General features: G+C 42.5%; 1 protein-coding gene across 1 annotated transcript in view; it reads left to right on the plus strand.

The window, feature by feature from the left end:
• LOC126266726 (probable cytochrome P450 301a1, mitochondrial) overlaps positions 1-22,443 on the plus strand; it is a 286,151-nt gene that overhangs the window by 86,613 nt on the left and 177,095 nt on the right. Inside the window, exon 3 of the mRNA XM_049971202.1 lies at positions 3,118-3,251. Within this exon, the coding sequence (XP_049827159.1) occupies positions 3,118-3,251 (134 nt within the window). The remainder of the gene's footprint in view (positions 1-3,117; positions 3,252-22,443) is intronic.

The raw sequence follows: 22,443 nt of genomic DNA on the forward strand, positions 1-22,443 counted from the left end.
CCCGCCGGCTTGGAGATTTTCTCCGCTTGGGGACTGGGTGTTGTGTTGTCCTCATCATCATTTCATCCTCATCACCGACGCGCAAGTCGCCCAATGTGGCGTCGACTGAAATAAGACTTGCACTTGGCGACCTAACTTCCCCAGATGGGGCCTCCTGGCCAACGATGCCATAAGTTCATTTCTATTTTTCCATCATGTCAAAGAGTAAAATTTCGTTTCCTCTCCCCCTCCCATAGTGGGTGCTATACTCTTTTGCCAGACCGTGTAGTTGCTGATATGTATTTCAAACACCTTCTGTAATATTTCAGTATGGGCTGTACAAGTGTCTCATAAGCAATGAATTTTGTATAAAAACTACTGTTATGGAGTATCCTATCAGCAAACCATAGCCTGCCATTTGCTTTACCAAGAGCCGAGTCCATATGGCCGTCTTCTCTTATGCACGGTAACTAAGTTACTCTCAAAGATCTGTGTGACCAACTGACCCTACTTTTGACTGATGACGCTGGTAGGCAAAGGACACTATTCATCCATGTTTATAGTGGTGTGGAACTAAGGAAGCAGCTGTGTGCTGCGTTCTGTATGGAGAAGGGTGGAGGATACATTGGAGCATCGCCAGTGCACTGTCTACCTCTGTCCAACGCCACACCATAGCCTCTAGTAGTTGCCCACCCAGGTAATTGGCAATGCTGGGGAAAGCCTGAGTGCCACACAGGGCCAGTGTTTTTGCTTCCTATAACAATTTATAACCTGGGAAAACTGTCGCTGTCCGTTTTTAAAGTAATACTTTTAATATTTGCTTTATGCCACCTATAAAGTACACACACCATACATAAACTAACATGAAAATCAACACTAACTGTTCATGCGCGCATCCAGAAGCGCACGTTGTAGACAGACGAGGCGGAGTGATGCTATTGGCAGGGACCAAACCAGATAGCTCAGTGTTTAGCACAGTGGACTCGCATTGGGGAGGACGATGGTTAAAATCCTGGTGTAGGTTTTCAGTGACCTCCCTGAATTTTTAAGGGGGGATGTTGATGAAAAACACACACTATTTTAAATATTCATCAAATCCACAATTCTGAAGATATGGCAATGAAATTTTGTTCTATGCTTTACATGAAAGTGCCACATTTACTGTTAAGTTCCTTGGGTTATGTATATTTAACGTTTTTATGGAATTTAAAAGTTTTATTTTCAAAAAATTGTATATGTACCTTTTTCTAAGAAACTATTCAAGAGATTTCTACATGTTCTCTGTTTAATTTCTTTGCACATGGTAAGCTTTTCTTATGAGGTTTTTTGAATATATCGAATAGGAGAATTTTAATAAGTTTTTAATTATAATTCTGTAAGTGTAACACAAAATCCAAGCAATACTGTAAGAACTTTGCGTCATACCTCAGCTTACACTCAGAATTTCAAAACTTACTCTTGAGAAAACATTTAATGGGATTATAGAAATGAGCGTCGAATATTTCACAATTATAACCTTCATAGATTCTGAGGAAAAATGTAAATAAACTTTAAAAAATATTATTTTTATGAAATGCAATGCAAGGTTCAATCTAACGATTTTTCTTATGTCATCTCCTTAGGAGGTCTCAGATTTGCACTCAGAGTCCACTTTCCCTCCAATGGTTCTTCTCTGGTTTCTTTTTTCCTGCCACCTTTCCTTTAATAGGCATTCAAGTGATTTTTCAGCTACAGAGAGGCACTGTAAATCTATTTTTCTCAAAACGTCCTGAGTGAAGTTTCCTATGTTAAATCCAGTTCTCTTTAATGCTTTCATCTTCCCTACGTTCCCATCACTAAATAGAAGATCTGCATCATAAGTTGCAATTCTGACAACTGTAACAGATGAAAATGTTATTTTAGGGCAACGTTTCCATACGATATGGAACAGAGTAACAGACGATCTAGAAAACCGAAACGTATATATCACAGTCTTCTAGATGCTTCCCATGCAAGGTTTCTTGAAAGTAATCCACATAATTGTTGTTCATTGACCTAGCATTGAAGTGTTGCTTCAAAAAGTGGGCGTGGCAGGAAGATCACATCAGGCATTTAATTATTTTTCAGGCATTTCGCATGTGGTTTCATCATTGAAACTTTGGGAACTTATTGTCCATGAGACCTACCACTAAATAAAAAATAAACTGAAAACTGGCATCTTTGGCAAATTCTGGGGTGGTACCTTTGAAAGGGCTCAACTGAATTCCTTTCCCCAACTTCCCCATTCTTCCTTAATCCCAGGTTGGGCTCCATCACTATTGATTTTGCTGTCAACAGGATGTTAAACACTGATTTTCCATCCAACTGCGCATCTCCCCACTATTCGCCTTCTTATGTACACACCGCTGAATTGAACTGTATGCCTTTGAATTTGTCTACATTAAGAGCAAGTTGAAAAACTTTTCACCTTCACCATCTAATTCGATGTTACTGCAGTTTTAGCAGACAGAATGTCCTCATAGATAACTGAATTACCTGCAAAAATTCCGAGATTGCAACAGCTAATATTATCCACTATTTCATTAGAGCTTAACACGATCTAGAGCAAGAGTCCGCTTACATTTCCCTGGGGCACACGAGATATTAAATCATGTGCTTGTATGAGCTCTCAGTCAATAGATACGATAGGAGTCAGTCATCATCACAAAGAAACAGAGAAGTTGCAATAGGGATTTGAATATGGCGACTTCTGTTGTGAGTTTCAACAACTTCGGCCGGCCGCTGTGGTGCTTCAGTCCGGAACTGCGCTGCTGCTACGGTCGCAGGTTCGAATCCTGCCTCGGGCATGGATGTGTGTGATGTCCTTAGGTTAGTTATGTTTAAGTAGTTCTAAGTCTAGGGGACTGATGACCTCTGATGTTAAGTTCTATAGTGCTTAGGGCCATGTGGACCATTTTTTTCAACAACTTCTAACGGCAATTTACGTCGAAGAATCATTTCATGCGATTTACATTGCCATAGCAATGTAATGAAAGTGGTTTTTGAAATGAATTTGCATATGTGAAAAAAAATATTGCCATTACTTAGAGGATGGATGTACCCTAACACACATTTTTGTACATTTAGCGAGGCATCCACACAGTTCTGAAATTTTCACAGGTGATTTCAAGGGTATGGACATGATGGACTTGGTGTACCATATACGTGAGAAATACGGTGACATCGCCAAGCTTGACGGCATGCCAGGACGTCCCCCTCTGGTCTTCCTGTACAACGCCAACGACATAGAGAAGGTATGTGATAACACAGAAAATATACATAGAGACATGGAGAAGCTACGTAGTGATAGAGAGATGGTGTGTGGTGACACAGAGATATGCCAACATAGAAGGGCCACTAGCTTAATATCATTTTGGTCTACATCTGGAATGTAATGCATGGAATGGCTTAGAAAAGTCCTTTGCAGGTTTCCAGAGGTGAGTGGCACGAGATGTCTCCATACATGTCATGTAATGTTTTACAGGTCGGTGGGTTGTGGGCACAGAGATGGCACCTGATAGCATCCTTTGTGCCACCCCATACGCTGATGAGGCAAAGCATTATCACTAGGGCCCATCATGAGACTGAATGCCACATGATAGATCTGCAGGCACGTTTCGCAGAAAGGAAGGATTATATGTGGAGCAGAGAGGGTATGTGAAAACATTCTAGCGACAGTATGGGATGCAAGTGCGGAAATGCACTAACATAAGAGAGTTTGCCAAAGCGCAGATTGTTATGACCTCGTGCTTCGGAACGAGCGTCTCGGAAACCACTGTAGTACGATTAAGAGTTCGTGATGTAGACAGTTATCATATGGGAAGAGGCCACCGCTGTTTGGAAATACATAGAACATGAAAGGATGCAGGTGGTCGGCAACAACGTTCTTGTGTTTCCCAGCTATTGTGGTGCCTTCGATAAATATCACGAATTCCAGAGAATCTCAGGTGAATGTCCCCCACATAATACTATTGTCGCCTTTGGTTTGCCTCCACAGAGCGGTCCACGTTTGGACCATTTATTGGCCTGGATGATAGCGTATTTGGACACAATCATCACTCTGGCTAACAAGAAACGAGATTCGTTTGTCCGTGCAATATGTTTCCATTGATTCACAGTACAATCTCGATCATCCCGTGTCCACTGCTATCGTGATTGACCATGTCGTTCGGTACACCTGAGAACATGTGGCGCTCAGCTGCTGTGGAGCTCCAGGATCATCAACGTGAGCTGAATGGTGTAGTCCAAAACACTTGTTCTTGCTACACCACTGTACTCTGCCAAATCTTGCCGCCTATTCTGTTCTGCAGAGCAGGAAAGTTTTCGACCACCACTTTCTATGGTGAGACGTGGAGGCCCGACACTTCGTCTCCTACTTGAGATTTCGTCGTTCTTCACAACTTTCCATGGATGCCCATGACAGTATCATGTGAACAACCAAACAGCTTGTCTCACTGTTTCCGAGACGCTCATGCCCAAGCACGAGGCCATAACAATATGTGCTTTGGCAAACTCTCTTGTGTTAGTGAATTTACGAATGTGCTTCCCACATCGTCGCTAGAATATTTCCACATTCCCTCTCTGCTCCACTTATAATCTTTCCTTTCTGCGCCACGTGCCTGCAGATCTATCATGTGGCATTCAGTCTCATGGTGGGCAGTGGTGATAATGTTTTGTTTCATCAGTGTAGGTGGTGGAATAGAAAAGGTAGAGTGCATGCAGAAGTCGTGCCTTGGGAGGGCGGTAATGATAAGGGCTGCGGACAGGTGCTGTAGGGGAAATGCTCAGCGCTTGAGGGGAAGTGCCATTCTAAACTGAAGCCAGCGCTCAATTTTTTTGTAAATGTTAAGTGAAGTGGTTCATGGTGTGGGTTCCTGTTGTCATGTCCTAGTTCATGAACCACGGGCAACGTATGAGTGGCCAAGTAAGTAGTCCCGACAGTCGGGATACCAGTTACTTTGGAATAAGGCTGGGCATCTCGGACATATTCTGAGTCATGGTCACCTTTGTGCTCAGACGGCAAAGACTACCAAATCCACCGGTTAGTCCCTCAACCATTAGGGGTAAAACTCAATGGGACTCGGGGCAAGTAAGGCTAGCAACCTGCTTCCCCGATACTTTAAATATGATGCTGGTAACAATCAGAGCAAAATGCCTCAGTCCTTTGGAGGTGACGGAGTCCCACCTCTAACTGACAAACCAGGGACTCCTAAGATACGACTTGGCAAACAAATGGTAATGAGATGGGGAGCTATTAATATCAATGGGGGCTACCCTGGGAAGAAGGTAGAGCTGGCAGAGGCTGCAAGTAAGATGGGGCAGGACGTTTTAGCTGTTAGTGACATTCGGGTAAGGGGTGAGAAAGAAGAGGAAGTGGGAGAATACAAGGTCTACCTGTCAGGAGCCAAAGCAGGAATAGCACAATGGGGTGTAGCGATTTACATCAGGAAAGAAATGGAACCCAGCGTAGTTGCAGTAAGGTATGTAAACGAACGAGTGATGTGGATAAATCTGACAGTGTCTAACAAGAAAATTAGGATTCTGTCAGTATATTCGCATTGTGAAGGGACAGATCAAGATAAGATGGATAATTTTTATGAGGCACTCAGCGATGTAGTTGTTAGAGTAAAGGACAAGGACAGTGTTCTGCTCATGGGTGATTTTAATGCCAGGATTGGAAATCGAACAGAAGAGTATGAAAAGGTTATGGGTAAATTTGGAGAGGATAAGGAGGCCAACAGGAACGGGAAACAACTCTTGGATTTCTGTGCCAGTATGGGCTTAGTAATCACAAACTCCTTTTTTTAAACATAAGAACATTCACTGGTATACTTGGGAAGGCAAATGACACTGATCATTATTTAATCTGCAGTGAAATTGGGATTGTGAGGCCGAAAGTGCAGGAGGTCAGGTCCATATGTAGGAGGATAAGAGTGGAGAAACTTCAGGATAAGGAAATCAGGCTCAAGTACATAACAGCGATCTCAGAGAGGTACCTCAGAGAGGTACCAGTTAGTTGAATGTAGTCTCTGGGATACAGTTTCAGTATCTATAAACTGTCGCCTCATCCGAGAAGCAACAGAAAGATTCACATTAAGCCATCGGGCCACATCAGTTTGCGACTGTCCTGCTTCCATTCTTCCTATAGGAGGAACAAAGTTAGAACAGGTGGACAGTTTCAAGTACTTAGGATGCATATTATCACAGGATGGCAACATAGTGAAAGAACTGGAAGCGCGGTGTAGCAAAGCTAATGCGGTGAGAGCTCAGCTACGATCTACTCTCTTCTGCAAGAAGGAAGTCAGTACCAAGACTAAGTTATCTGTGCACCTTTCAATCTTTCGACCAACTTTGTTGTATGGGAGCGAAAGCTGGGTGGATTCAGGTTACCTTATCAACAAGGTTGAGGTTACGGATATGAAAGTAGCTTGGATGATTGCAGGTACTAGTAGATGGGAACAATGGCAGGAGGGTGTCCATAGTGAGGAAATCAAAGAAAAACTGGGAATGAACTCTATAGATGTAGCAGTCAGGATGGACAGGCTTAGATGGTGGGGTCATGTTACACGCATGGGAGAAGCAAGGTTACCCAAGAGATTCATAGGTTCAGCAGTAGAGGGTAGGTGGAGTCGGGGCAGACCAAGGAGAAGGTACCTGGATTCGGTTAAGAATGATTTTGAAGTAAAAGGTTTAACATCAGAAGAGGCACCAATGTTAGCACTGAATAGCGGATCACGGAGGAATTTTATAAGGGGGTATGCTCCAGACTGAACGCTGAAAGGCATAATCAGTCTTAAATGATGATGATGATGATGTTAAGTGAAACCCTTCCACGTCCACCCTTCACAGTGATCATTCAAAACGATCTACTGTCACATCTGCATTGGTTAGTATCTAAAAATAATTCCACTGAAAATGCAACAAAAGCAGCGATTTATTTTCACCTGCCTGTTAACCATTTGTAACTTTCAGAGACTAAAACCTACATATCTCTTCTTGCTGTGTTAAAAAATTTGCTTCTTTTGCTAAATACAGTGCAGTTTCACAATGTTAATCCATTAACATGTTTTGTAGGCACAAATGGGAGAGAATTATGAAACTGGGGTTTATTAAGTCTGTTAAGTGAGGATCTATGGAAAATTAAGATCAATAGCTTATGAGAAAGCACATCCTAGGTACAAAAATAAACGTGTAATCACTTACGTTTTTCTAAAACTCACAGCATTTCTCATTTCACCAGTTATCGATCGCCCTTAAAAATTACACTCTTTCATCGAATAAGCCTGTAGTTAGTGGAATAACATGGTAGATAATGAAATTTTGCATACTAACCATATGGCTAAAATCTCTCCTCTTTGTGTTCTACCATTTGCCATGATCTCATTTCGATATCTGAAACCGTTTATGAAATTTGAGGAATGTTGTGCATATATCTTTCTCCTTTATCGCTGGCGTGCGATATCGCAAATGAGTGTGATACGTCAGATCAATTTTCTCGAGATTCGTGACAGACTTCCACCCAAGCCTAAAGAAAAATTCAATCCACCCAAGACTAAAGAAAAATTCAATTTGTTAGCTAAATTTCATACATTGCAATATATTATGTAATATGCACCAAACACGAAATCATAGGGCTCTCTATTGCTCGTTGTAAACTTTTTGGATTTCGTGCAGTGTCTTATTTAAATGCAAATATCACAATAACTATGACCATAAACGAAATGATGGGTATGTCATCATAAAGCTGACATATAAAGCTATAAAGAGACATTGTCTCGAAATTTGGTAGAAAATCCGAAGAAATTCTGGTCGTATGTGAAGTACACAAGCGGCAAGACGCAATCAGTACCTGTGCCGCTAAAGCGGAGTTATTGAACCCAGTTTTCCGAAATCCCTTCACCAGGGAAGACGAATGGAATATTCCAGAATTTCAAACACGAAGAGCTGCTAGCATGAGTTTCTTAGAAGTAGATACCTTTGGGAATGCGAAGCAACTCAAATCGCTTGATACGGGCAAGTCTTCAGGTACAGATTGTATACCGATTAGGTTTCTTTTAGATTACGCTGATACAATAGCTCCATACTTAGCAATTATATACAACCGCTCGCTCACCGATAGCTCTGTACACATTAGAAAATAAGTGCAGGTCGCACCAGTGTTTAAGAAGGGTAGTAGGAGTAATCCATCAAACTAAAGACCTAAATCATTGACGTCAGTTTGCAGTAGGCTTTTGGAGCATATGTTGTTGTTGTGATCTTCAGTCCTGAGACAGGTTTGATGCAGCTCTCCATGCTACTCTATCCTGTGCAAGCTTCTTCATCTCCCAGTACCTACTGCAACCTACATGCTTCTGAATCTGCTTAGTGTAGTCATGTCTTGGTCTCCCTCTATGATTTTTACCCTCCACGCTGCCCTCCAATACTAAATTGGTGATCCCTTGTGCCACAAACTTCTCTTCCCCCCAACCCTATTCAATACTTCCTCATTAGTTATGTGATCTACCCATCTAATCTTCAGCATTCTTCTGTAGCACCACATTTCGAAAGCTTCTATTCTCTTCTTGTCCAAACTATTTATCGTCCATGTTTCACTTCCATACATGGCTACACTACATACAAATACTTTCAGAAATGACTTCCTGACCCTTAAATCTATACTCGATGTTCACAAATTTCTCTTCTTCAGAAACGCTTTCCTTGCCATTGCCAGTCTACATTTTATATCGTCTCTACTTCGACCATCATCAGTTATTTTGCTCCCCAAATAGCAAAACTCCTTTACCACTTTTAGTGTCTCATTTCCCAATCTAATTCCCTCAGCATCACCCGACTTATTTCGACTACATTCCATTATCCTCGTTTTGCTTTTGTTGATGTTCATCTTATATCCTCCTTTCAAGACACTATCCATTCCGTTCAAATGCTCTTCCAAGTCCTTTGCTGTCTGTGACAGAATTACAATGTCATCGACGAACCTCAACATTTTTATTTCTTCTCCATGGATTTTAATACCTACTCCGAATTTTTCTTTTGTTTCCTTTACTGCTTGCTTAATATACAGATTGAATAACATCAGGGACAGGCTACAACCCTGTCTCACTCACTCCCCAACCACTGCTTCCATTTCATGCCCCTCGACTCGTATAACTGCCATCTGGTTTCTGTACAAATTGTAAATAGCCTTTCGCTCCCTGTATTTTACCCCTGCTACCTTCACAATATGAAAGAGAGTGTTCCAATCAACATTGTCAAAAGCTTTCTCTAAGTCTACAAATGCTAGAAACGTAGGTTTGCCCTTCCTTAATCTAGCTTCTAAGGTAAGTCGTAGGGACAGTATTGCCGCACGTGTTCCAACCTTTCTACGGAATCCAAACTGATCTTCCCCGAGGTCGGATTCTACTAGTTTTTCCATTCGTCTGTAAAGAATTCGCTTTAGTATTTTGCAGCTGTGACTTATTAAACTGATAGTTCGGTAATTTTCACATCTGTCAACACCTGCTTTGGTTGGGATTGGAATTATTATATTCTTCTTGAAGTCTGAGGTTATTTCGCCTGACTCATACATGCTGCTCACCAGATGGTAGAGTTTTGTCAGGGCTGGCGCTCCCAAGGCTGTCAGTAGTTTTAAGGGAATGTTGTCTACTCCCAGCGCCTTGTTTCGACTCTGGTCTTTCTGTGCTCTGTCAGACTCTTCAAGCAGAATCTCCCATTTCATCTTCCTCTTCCAATTCCATAATATTGTCCTCACGTACATCGCCTTTGTATAGACCCTCTATATACTCCGTCCACCTCTCTGCTTTCCCTTCTTTGCTTAGAACTGGGTTTCCATCTGAGCTCTTGATGTTCATACAAGTAGTTCTCTTATCTCCAAAGGTATCTTTAATTTTCCTGTAGGCAGTATCTATCTTACCCCTAGTGAGATAAGCCTCTACATCCTTACATTTGTCCTCTAGCCATACCTGCTTAGCCATTTTGCATTTCCTGTCGATCTCATTTTTGAGACGTCTGTATTCCTTTTTGCCTGCTTCATTTACTGCACTTTTATATTTTCTCCTTTCATCAAATAAATTCAATATTTCTTCTGTTACCCAAGTGTTTCTACTAGCCCTCATCTTTTTACCTACTTGATCCTCTGCTGCCTTCACTACTTCATCCCTCAAAGCTTCCCATTCTTCTTCTACCGTATTTCTTTCCCCCATTCCTGTCAATTGCTCCCTTTTGCTCTCCCTGAAACTCTGTACAACCTCTGGTTCTTTCAGTTTATCAAGGTTCCATGTCCTTAAATTCCCACCTTTTTGCAGTTTCTACAGTTTTAATCTACAGGTCATAACCAATAGATTGTGGTCAGAGTCCACATCTGCCCCTGGAAATGTCTTACAATTTAAAACCTGGTTCCTAAATCTCTGTCTTACCGTTATATAATCTATCTGAAACCTGTCAGTATCTCCAGGCTTCTCCCATGTATACAGCCTTCTTTTATGATTCTTGAACCAAGTGTTAGCTATGATTAAGTTGTGCTCTGTGCAAAATTCTAGAAGGCGGCTTCCTTTTTCATTTCTTTGCCCCAGTCCATATTCACCTACTACGTTTCCTTCTCTCCCTTTTCCTACTTCCGAATTCCAGTCACCCATGACTATTAAATTTTTTCACCCTTCACTATCTGAATAATTTCTTTTATTTGATCATACATTTCTTCAATTTCTTCGTCATCTGCAGAGCTAGTTGGCATATAAACTTGTACTACTGTAGTACGTGTGGGCTTCATATCTATCTTGGCCACAATAATGCGTTCACTATGCTGTTTGTAGTAGCTTACCCGCATTCCTATTTTCATATTCATTATTAAAGCTACTCCTGCATTACCCCTATTTGATTTTGTGTTTATAACCCTGTAGTCACCTGACCATAGGTCTTGTTCCTACTGCCACCGAACTTCACTAATTCCCACTATATCTAACTTTAACCTATCCATTTCCCTTTTTAAATTTTCGAACCTACCTGCCCGAATAAGGGATCTGACATTCCACGCTCCGATTCGTAGAACGTCAGTTTTCTTTCTCCTGATAACGGCATCCTCTTGAGTAGTCCCCGCCCGGAGATCCGAATGGGGGACTATTTTACCTCCGGAATATTTTACCCAAGAGGACGCCATCATCATTAAACTATACACTAAAGCTACATGCCATCGGGAAAAATTATGGCTGTAGTTTCCCCTTGCTTTCAGCCGTTCGCAGTACCAGCACATCAAGGCCGTTTTGGTTATTGTTACAAGGCCAGGTCAGTCAATCATCCAGACTGTTGCCCCTGCAACTACTGAAACGGCTTCTGCCCCTTTTCAGGAACCACACGTTTGTCTGGTCTCTCAACAGATACCCCTCCGTTGTGGTTGCACCTAAGGTACGGTTATCTGTATTGCTGAGGCACGCAAGCCTCCCCACCAACGGCAAGGTCCATGGTTCATGGGGTGAAGTTGGAGCATATAATGTATTTACACTTTATGAATCACCTCGAAGGGAACGATCTATTGATACGTAATCAGCATGGTTTCAGAAAACATCGTTCTTGTGCAACGCAGCTAGCTCTTTATTCGCACGAAGTAATGGCCGCTATCGACAAGGGATCTCAAGTTGATTCTGTGTTTCTAGATTTCCGGAAAGCTCTTGACACCGTTCCTCTCAAGCGACTTATAATCAAGCTGCGGGCCTATGGGGTATCGTCTCAATTGTGCGACTGGATTCGTGATTTCCTGTCAGGAACGTCGCACTTCGTAGCAATAGACGGCAAATCATCGAGTAAAACTGAAGTGATATCAGGTGTTCCCCAGGGAAGCGTCCTGGGACCTCTGCTGTTCCTGATCTATATAAATGACCTGGGTGACAATTTGAGCAGTTGTCTTAGGTTGTTCGCAGTTGATGCTCCAATTTATCGTCTAGTAAGTATCAGTTGCCAAGCGATTTAGAAAAGATTGCTGTATGGTGTGGCAGGTGGCAGTTGACGCTAAATAACTAAAAGTGTGAGGTTATCCACATGAGTTCCAAAAGAAATCCGTTGGAATTCGATTACTCGATAAATAGTACAATTCTCAAGGCTGTCAATTCAACTATGTACCTGGGTGTTAAAATTACGAACAACTTCAGTTGGAAAGACCACATAGATAATATTGTGGGGAAGGCGAGCCAAAGTTTGCGTTTCATTGGCAGGACATTTAGAAGATGCAACACGTCTACTAAAGAGACAGCTTACACTACACTCGTTCGTCCTCTGTTAGAATATTGCTGCGCGGTGTGGGATCCTTACCAGTGGGATTGACGGAGGACATCGAAAGGGTGCAAAAAAGGGCAGCTCGTTTTGTATTATCACGTAATAGGGGAGATAGTGTGGCAGATATGATGGGATGGAAGTCATTAAAGCAAAGACGTTTTTCGTCGCGGCGAGATCTATTTACGAAATTTCAGTCACCAACTTTCTCTTCCGAATGCGAAAATATTTTGTTGAGCCCAACCTACACAGGTAGGAATGATCATCAACAGAAAGGTGTAGGCGTTCGTTTTCCCCGCGCGCTGTTCAGGAGTGGAATGGTAGAGAGATAGTATGAGCGTGGTTCGATGAACCCTCTGCCAAGCACTTAAATGTGAATTGCAGAGTAATCATGTAGATGTAGATGTAGATGAAGTAACGCTGAAATGAAAATTTTTACCAGATAGTTTTTGTAAAATAATTTGAGAACGACTGCAGGGTATTCGCCTCCATTCTGTAATTACATAGTGCCGCCCATCGGGCGAAAGCGAGCAAACAATGTCGACCTCCATCTCCGAACAAACGAATGAACTCTCCCAGCGCTTCGGACGAAAACTGCTCACTGTGCATCGAGCACCGTATCCTGCGCAGACTCTGCATGGTGACACAGAAAAGTTATATAGTGCATTATGAAGGTATATGGTGACGTATGGAATATATGAACTGACGTGGAGAAGTTACATAGTAACTTAGAAAAGGTGTGTGGTGACATAAATTGAAATGGCTCTATACACTATGCGACTTAACATCTGAGGTCATCAGTCCCCTAGGCTTAAAACTACTTGAACCTAACTAACCTAACACAATCACACACATCCAGGCCCGAGGCAGGATTCGAACCTGAGACCGTAGCAGCAGGCGGTACCGGATTGAAGAGCCTAGAACCGCTCGGTCACAGCGGCCGTCTGTGGTGATATAGAGAGAGTGCATGGTGATATAGAGACAGAAGGTGCATAGTGGCACAAAGAAGGTGCATAGTAACAGAAGATATGTTGTGACGTGGAGAAGGTAGGGGGTTACAAATAATGAGTATGTGGTGACTTTAAGAAGGTGTAATTTGACATGGAAAAGGTATTTCCGCTTGAGAATGTACACGGTTTCGCAGAGAAGGCCTATATTGTTGTAATACACATTGAGGTGACAAGGGAGATTGGCTTTAACGTCCCGCCGAGATCGAGTCGTTAGAGCCAAATATTATAAAAAACTACTGTGCTACATTAAGAAAGGTTATTAAGAAGCCCAGAGGCATGTGCATCATGTCTGAGAGTAATACCTCTGATAACAAAATCAAAACAATTTGGAATATTATTACAAGGGAGACAGGGAAACCAAGAGTACATGATGACGGTATCACCATCGAAGCGAATGGAAACTTGACAAACAACCAGCCAGAAGTCGAAAACATTTTGAATAATCATTTTTTTTTAAATGTTGTAAAGAAAATAGGGTCTAAATGTTTATTAGAAGAAGCAAAGTAGCTAATGGAAGAGGCCTTACCCACAAAGTTTGATACAATTGAAATTCCACCCAACTCTCCTTCTGAACATAGGAAGATGATAAAAGCTCACATGGAATTGATGGCATTTCCAGCAGGATAATAAATGTTTGTTCCCAAGAGATAAGTGGGATTCTTAGCCACGTATGTAATAGCTCTCTAAAGCAGGGTATTTTCCCAGGTAGACTGAAGTATGCTATTGTTAAATCACTGCATAAAAAAGGGGATACGTCTGATGTCAACAACTACTGCCAAATCTCTCTTCTGAGTGCCTTATCCAAAATTCTTGAAAAAGTCATGTATTGTACAGAAGCTTCGCACCTTTTTAAAAATAAAGTTTTAACAAAATGTCAGTTTAGTTTCCAGAAGGGTTTTTCAACGGAAAATGCTATATATACTTTCACTAATGAAATATTAAATGCTCCGAGTAACCGGAAGTCACCCGTTGGGATGTTTTGTGATCTATCAAAGGCATTTGATTGTGTAAAACATCGAATATTTCTAGATAATATCAAGTACTGTGGTATGAATGGGACAGCGCTCAAATGGTTTAAATCATACCTAACTGGAAGAGTGCAGAAAGTTGAAATAAGCAGTTCACATAATGTGCAAAAAACGTGATTTCTCAAACTGGGGAACAATCAAGAATGGGGTGCCACAAGGTTCGGTCTTGAGTCCTCTGCTGTTCTTAATATGTATTAATGACTTGCCATTCTATATTCACGAAGATGCAAAGCTGGTACTTTTTGTCGATGATACAAGTATAGCTATCACACCCAACAGACAAGAATTAACTGATGAAATTGTAAATGATGTTTTTCAGAAAATCATTAAGTGGTTATCTGCAAATGGGCTCTCATTAAACTTTGATAGAACACAGCATATACAGTTCCACACAGTAAATGGAATGACACCATTAATAAATATAGACTTCGATCAGAAATCAGTAGCTAAAATAGAATTATCAAAATTTCTAGGTGTATGCATTGATCAGCGGTTGAACTGGAAAAAAACACACTGAAGATCTGCTGAAACGTTTGAAATCAGCTACTTATGCTATTAGGGTCATTGCAAATTTTGGCGATATACACCTCAGTAAATTAGCTTACCACGCCTATTTTCATTCTCTGCTTTCGTATGGCATCATATTCTGGGGTAACTCATCATTGAGTAAAAAGTGTTCATTGCACAAATGTGTGTAATCAGAATAATTACTGGAGCTCATCCAAGGTCATCCTGCAGACACTTATTTAAAGAGCTAGGGATCTTCACTGTTGCCTCACAAAATATATACTCACTTATGAAATTTGTTATTAATAACCCGAACGAATTCAATAGTAATAACATTGTACATAGCTACAACACTAGGAGAAAGGATAATCTCCACCACTCAAGGTTAAATGTAACTTTCGCTCAGAAGGTGGCAAGTTATGCTTCCACAAAAGTCTTTGGTCACTTACCTAATAGCATCAAAAGTCTGACAGATAGACATATAGCATTTAAAAGGAAATTAAAAGAATTCCTGAATGGCAACTCTTTCTACTCATTAGATGAATTTTTGGATATTAAAAAATTAAGTGTCATGTAATATTTTGTGTAATGTAATATCTTGTATACACACCTTTTATTAACCTGACACGTTCCACATCATTACGAAGTGTCGTACTCATGATCTGTGTAACAAGTACTAATCTAATCTAGTGGCAGAGCATAATCTCGGATTGTTTAGGAATGAGAAAGGAAATCGGCCTTGCCCTTTCAGAAGAACCATCCCGGCATTTTCCTGGAGCGATTTAACGACATCACAGAAAAGCTAAATCTGGATGGCCACACAAGTTTGAATCGTCGTCTTCTAGAATGCGAGTCCAGTTTGCTAACCACTGCGGTACCTCACCAACTCTGAGGTGACAAAAGTCATGGGTTATGATATGCACATACACAGATGGCGATCGTATCGCATAATAAGGTATAGAAGGGCAGTGAATTGGTAGAGCTGACATTTGCACTAAGGTGATGCATGTGAAACAGTTTCCGATGTGATTGTTACCGCACGACTAGAATTAACACATTTTGAACCGGAATGGTAGTTGGAACTAGACGTACGGGATATTCCATTCCGGAAATCGTTAGGGAATTCAAAATTCCGAATTACATAGTGTCAAGAGTGTGCCGAGAATACCAAATTTTCCCGCATTACTTCTTATCGCAGAGACGCAGTGGCCGACGGCCATTCTGAATGACCAAGAGCAGCGGCGTATGCGTAGATTTGTCAGTGCTAACAAACAAGCAACACTGCTTGAAAAAACCGCAGAAATCAATGTGGGAAGTACAACGAACTTATCCATTAGGACAGTGGGGCGAAATTTGGGGTTAATGGGCTGCGGCAGCAGACGACAGATGAGGGTGCCTTTGCTAACACCATGACATCGCCTGCAGCACTTCGCCTGGGTTCGTGTCGATATAGGTTGGACCATACACGACCAGGAAACTGTCGTATGGTAAGATGAGTCTGGATTTCAGTTGGTAAGAGCTAATTGTAGGATTCGAGTTTGGCGCAGACCTCAAGAAGCCATGGATCCCTGTTGTCAACAAAGCGCTGTGCAAGTTGGTGGTGGCTCCACATGGGTGGGGGATGTGTCTACATGGAATGGACTGCGTCCTCCTGTCCAACTGAACCAGACATTATGACTGGAAATCGTTATGTTCGGCTACTTGGAGACCATTTGCAGCCATTCATGGATTTCATATTCCCAAACAACGATGGAATTTTGGTGGATGACAATGTGCCGTATCACTGGACCACAATTGTTCACGATGTGTTTGAAGAACATTCTGGACAATTCGAGTGAATGTTGGGCCACGTAGATCGTCCGACATGAACCCCATTGAACTCTTATGGGACATAATGGAGAAGCAACACTTTAGCAATTATGGAAGGCTATAGTGACAGCGTGACTCAATATTTCTGCAGGGGACTTCCAACGACATGTTGATCCCATGTCACAGCACGGAAGGGGATCCGACAAGATATCCCATGGCCTTTGTTACCTCAGTGTATGTGGTGACTTAGAGAAGGTGTGTGGAGACATGAAAAAGGTGTGTCGAGGTAGAGGAAAGTACGCAGTGCCATAGAGAAGGAGCGTATCGTTGTAATATACTTTAGCTACGTGGCCTGACATCACAAGGGGACAACGGCAAATGGCGCTTCATGCATGATTTCTTCCAACTTTTAAGTTTACTTGGACGTCTTGCGACACGTTTGAAATACACTCCTGGAAATGGAAAAAAGAACACATTGACACCGGTGTGTCAGACCCACCATACTTGCTCCGGACACTGCGAGAGGGCTGTACAAGCAATGATCACACGCACGGCACAGCGGACACACCAGGAATCGCGGTGTTGGCCGTCGAATGGCGCTAGCTGCGCAGCATTTGTGCACCGCCGCCGTCAGTGTCAGCCAGTTTGCCGTGGCATACGGAGCTCCATCGCAGTCTTTAACACTGGTAGCATGCCGCGACAGCGTGGACTTGAACCGTATGTGCAGTTGACGGACTTTGAGCGAGGGCGTATAGTGGGCATGCGGGCGGCCGGGTGGACGTACCGCCGAATTGCTCAACACGTGGGGCGTGAGGTCTCCACAGTACATCGATGTTGTCGCCAGTGGTCGGCGGAAGGTGAACGTGCCCGTCGACCTGGGACAGGACCGCAGCGACGCACGGATGCACACCAAGACCGTAGGATCCTAAGCAGTGCCGTCGGGGACCGCACCGCCACTTCCCAGCAAATTAGGGACACTGTTGCTCCTGGGGTATCGGCGAGGACCATTCGCAACCGTCTCCATGAAGCTGGGCTACGGTCCCGCACACCGTTAGGCCGTCTTCCGCTCACGCCCCAACATCGTGCAGCCCGCCTCCAGTGGTGTAGCGACAGGCGTGAATGGAGGGACTAATGGAGACGTGTCGTCTTCAGCGATGAGAGTCGCTTCTGCCTTGGTGCCAATGATGGTCGTATGCGTGTTTGGTGCCGTGTAGGTGAGCGCCACAATCAGGACTGCATACGACCGCGGCACACAGGGCCAACACCCGGCATCATGGTGTGCGGAGCGATCTCCTAAACTGGCCGTACACCTCTGGTGATCGTCGAGGGGACACTGAATAGTGCATGGTACATCCAAACCGTCATCGAACCTATCGTTCTACCATTCCTAGACCGGCAAGGGAACTTGCTGTTCCAACAGGACAATGCACGTCCGCATGTATCCCGTGCCACCCAACGTGCTCTAGAAGGTGTAAGTCAACTACCCTGGCCAGCAAGATCTCCGGATCTGTCCCCCATTGAGCATGTTTGGGACTGGATGAAGCGTCGTCTCACGCGGTCTGCACGTCCAGCACGAACGCTGGTCCAACTGAAGCGCCAGGTGGAAATGGCATGGCAAGCTGTTCCATAGGACTACATCCAGCATCTCTACGATCGTCTCCATGGGAGAATAGCAGCCTGTATTGCTGCGAAAGGTGGATATACACTGTACTAGTGCCGACATTGTGCATGCTCTGTTGCCTGTGTCTATGTGCCTGTGGTTCTGTCAGTGTGATCATGTGATGTATCTGACCCCAGGAATGTGTCAATAAAGTTTCCCCTTCCTGGGACAATGAATTCACGGTGTTCTTATTTCAATTTCCAGGAGTGTAGTATTTAGTCCCTTGTGTCAATATTTACATGTCTATGCATTTCCTTCGCTTATTACCTTCGATAATTTGCCCAATGATAAACGTGTATATTTCTATTGTCTATTGTCAAACCACAATTTATGAAAGATGTTTATATTTTATTAATAGTATTAAGTAGGAATAATTAATATTTGTCATCGTGGAAATAATTGTGGTAGCAGGGAATGTCTGTACCAAAGTATTGTTGGCAGGAGAGACCGCACATTGATATAATTTTAAAGAGGGCGGGAGAGACCACGTATGGATACATTTTAAGAAACGAGCGGGAAAGACCGCGCATTGATACATTTTGTAATGGTAGCAGGGATTGTCTGCACCAGAAAGCATTGTTGGCGCACTTTAGCATTCGTAGGAAGTCAGTAGTAAGCGAGAAGTGAAGCGAGTCGGTAGCAGGTCTGAAGCGAGAAGTTGAGAGGAGCGGTGTGCCTGCCAGCCGCCAGTTATTATTTACAAGAGATTATAAACGGATGTTGACAGACATCAGCTAACTATTATCGTAAGAGGAGCTAATATTATTGAATTATTTTTTGAGAAAAAAAGGCTACTGAAGGTATGTTTGCGCAATGCCTGTTGTAAGATTATTGTAAAAAGCAAGTCCCATTTGAACGTTTGTAAAATCATTTCATTCAGAAAATAATTCATTTTTGCCAGCAATATTGCATTACTGATTGTAATCCATCCCAAAAACCATCCACGTAAAACTTTGCAAAATTTTACTGTTGTCAAGAAAAGGTTTAACTGTCAATCATGCAACGTCAGTCAAATTAATTAAAGAATAACGTCAGCTTTGCTATTAAAGAATAACGACAGCTTTGGTAATAAATACAGCCACTTATTATGACAGCCCACCAGCAGCTAATAAAGTATAGTAAAACGGAGTAAGTATATTTATGTCGCAGTTCGATGTAACAATCAGATGGCGATCCAGTAACTGTAAAAAAGGTAAGGAACAGTTTTGGGTTATTGCAGATAACGACTGAGGGCTACGACGACGACACATTCTATGTTTCGTCGAAATAATCAGAAAATCACTTTTAATAAGCAGCAATTAAATTTGTATGCGAAGACTGAGAAAGAGAATAAATTTCAAAGAGAATATTTCATTTGTTATTATTAAGCAAGAGATAAAAATCCGAAGGGAAGGTTTCATAGGTTATTGTACAAGGGAAGGTTGTGTAACAAAAGAACTGGGGTACAGAAGTGCTATGGAATGACGAGATACTCTTGAAGTCCTCTAAGGCTGTAGATGTGGCCATTAAGAGCAGTCCAGTAGGCAGTGCAGTTGAAGAGGAATGGACTTCTCTAAAACGGCCAATCACAGAAGTTGGAAAGAAAAACATAGGTACAAAGTAGGTAACTGCGAAGGAGCCACAGATAACAGACGAAATACTTCAGTTGATCAATGGAAGAAGAAAGTACAAAAATATGAAGGTAAATTCAGGAATACAGAAATACAAATCACTGAGGAATGTAATGAATAGGAAGTGCAAGGAAGCTAAGACGAAATGGTTGCACGAAAAATGTGAAGGAATTGAAAAAGAAATGATTGTCGGAAGGCCTCATTTGGCGTATAGGACAGTCAAAGCAACCTTCGGTGGAATTAAAAGCAAGGGTGATAATATTAAGAGTGCAACTAGAATTCCACTGTTAAGTGCAGAGGAGAATGCGGATAGGTGGAAAGAGTACATGAAGGCCTCTATGAGGGGGAAGTTTTGTCTGATGTGATAGAAGAAGAAACAACAGTCGATTTAGAAGAGATAGGGAATCCAGTATTAGAATTAGAACGTAAGAGAGCTTTGGAGTACGTAAGATCAAATAAAGCAGAAGGGATAGATAAAACTCCATCAAAATGTCTAAAACAGGCAACAAAGCGACTATTCGCGTTGGCATATAGAATGTATGAGTCTGGCGACATGCTGTTTGACTTTCGGAAAAATGTCATCCAAACAATTGCGAAAAACTAGAAGAGCCAACAAGTGTGAGAACTATTGCACAACGAGCTAAACAAAATGGTTCAAATGGTTCTAAGCACTATGCGACTTAACTTCTGAGGTCATCAGTCACCTAGAACTTGGAACTAATTAAACCTAACTAACCTAAGGACATCACACACATCCATGCCCGCGGCAGGATTCAAACCTGCGACCGTAGCGGTGACTCGGTTCCAGACTGCAGCGCCTAGAACCGCACAGGCACTCCGGCCGGCAACAAGCTTAACAGCTCATGCATGCATCCAAGTTGCTGACAAGAAAAATATAGAAGATTGTTTGCTAAATGACGATCAGTTTGGCTTTAGAAAAGGTAAAGACACCAGAGAGGCAATTCTGTTGTTGCTGGAAGCAAGACTAAAGAAAAATCAAGACACGTTCACAGGATTTGTCGACTTGAAAAAAGCGTTCAACAATGTAAATGTTGCAAGATGCTCGAAATTCTGAGAAAAATAGGGGGAAGCTGTAGGGAGAGACGGGTAATATGCAATATGTAATGTACGGGAGCCAAGAGGGAGTAATAAGAGTGGCCGACCTAGAACGAAGCGCTCGGATTGAAAAGGGTGAAGACAGGGATGTGGTCTTTACCCCTTCTGTTCAATCTGTACATCGAAGAAGCAATGATGGAAATGAAGAAAAACCTCAGGAGCGGAACGAAAATTTAAAGTGAAAGGATGTCAATGATACGATTCGCTGACGACATTGCTATCCTGAATGAAAGTGAAGAAGAATTACATGATATGCTGAATGCATTTGAGATCTAGTGCTATAGACAAATGTCGAAAATTAGGTGAAGGAATGAGAATGTTCTGCGCATAACCGGAGAAGAAAGGAATATGTGGAAAACACTGTCAAGGAGGACAGGATGATAAGACATCTGTTAAGACATCAGGGAATAACTTCCATGGTACTAGAGGGAGCTGTAGAGGGTAAAAACTGTAGAGGAAAACAGAGATTGGAATACATCCAGCAAATAATTGACGACGTAGGCTGCAAATGCTACTCTGAGATGAAGATGTTGGCACAGGAGAGGAATTCGTGGCGGGTCGCATCAAATCAGTCAGAAGACTGATGAGACAAAAAAAGTGCGATATTACCACCGTCTGTACATGTGCATACCGCCATCCTATGACTTTTGTCACCTCGAAAGGACAGAGTAATGGGAGATGCAGGTGCCGGCCGGCGTGGCCAAGCGGTTAAAGGCGCTACAGTCTGGAACCGCGGGACCGCTACGGTCACAGGTTCGCATCCTGCCTCGGGCGTGGATGTGTGTGATGTCCTTAGGTTAGTTAGGTTTAAGTAGTTCTAAGTTCTAGGGAGCTGATGACCTCATATGTTAAGTCTCATAGTGCTCAAAGCCATTTGAACCATTTTTGGAGATGTAGGTGGTGTATTTGTCACAATAGGCAAAAAAATCAAACCCAATGAAATAGAAACTGAAGCTGCGTGCAAAACGTGTTAGGCAAGACTCAATATGAAGGGAGGGCATAAACTTAGAACTGGGTATTTCTGTCGACCATCAGGATCACCCCACATCCTACAAAAACTTTATATATATTCCCCATTCATACTGTTATCATTGAAGGAGACTTTAATCATCCGATCCTATTTTTCCATCACGGGGTCAGAATGTTAACCTGGATTTGGCGATGTTAGTGGGTGCAGCATGGCTGGATGGCCTTCTTCTAGGTAGCCATTCCTCCCCGACATGAAGCTGGTGTGCCTCATCTGTCTCCGTCTAGTGTTATCCCTTGCAAAAGTGTGAGATGTGTTTGCAAACCGTACAGCTGAGGCGGGATGTGGGAATCAGGCTTGTATTCAGGCAGTTAGATGCAGAAAACTGCCTACCACCAATATCCAGTCTGGTATTCATCGTCATCCCTAAGGCAGATTCGAGCAGCAGTCGGCGCCCCTCCGTGGAATCCCGAAAGCGGCG

The sequence above is a fragment of the Schistocerca gregaria genome, chromosome 4 (genome assembly GCF_023897955.1).
Source record: "Schistocerca gregaria isolate iqSchGreg1 chromosome 4, iqSchGreg1.2, whole genome shotgun sequence".
NCBI lineage: Eukaryota > Metazoa > Arthropoda > Insecta > Orthoptera > Acrididae > Schistocerca > Schistocerca gregaria.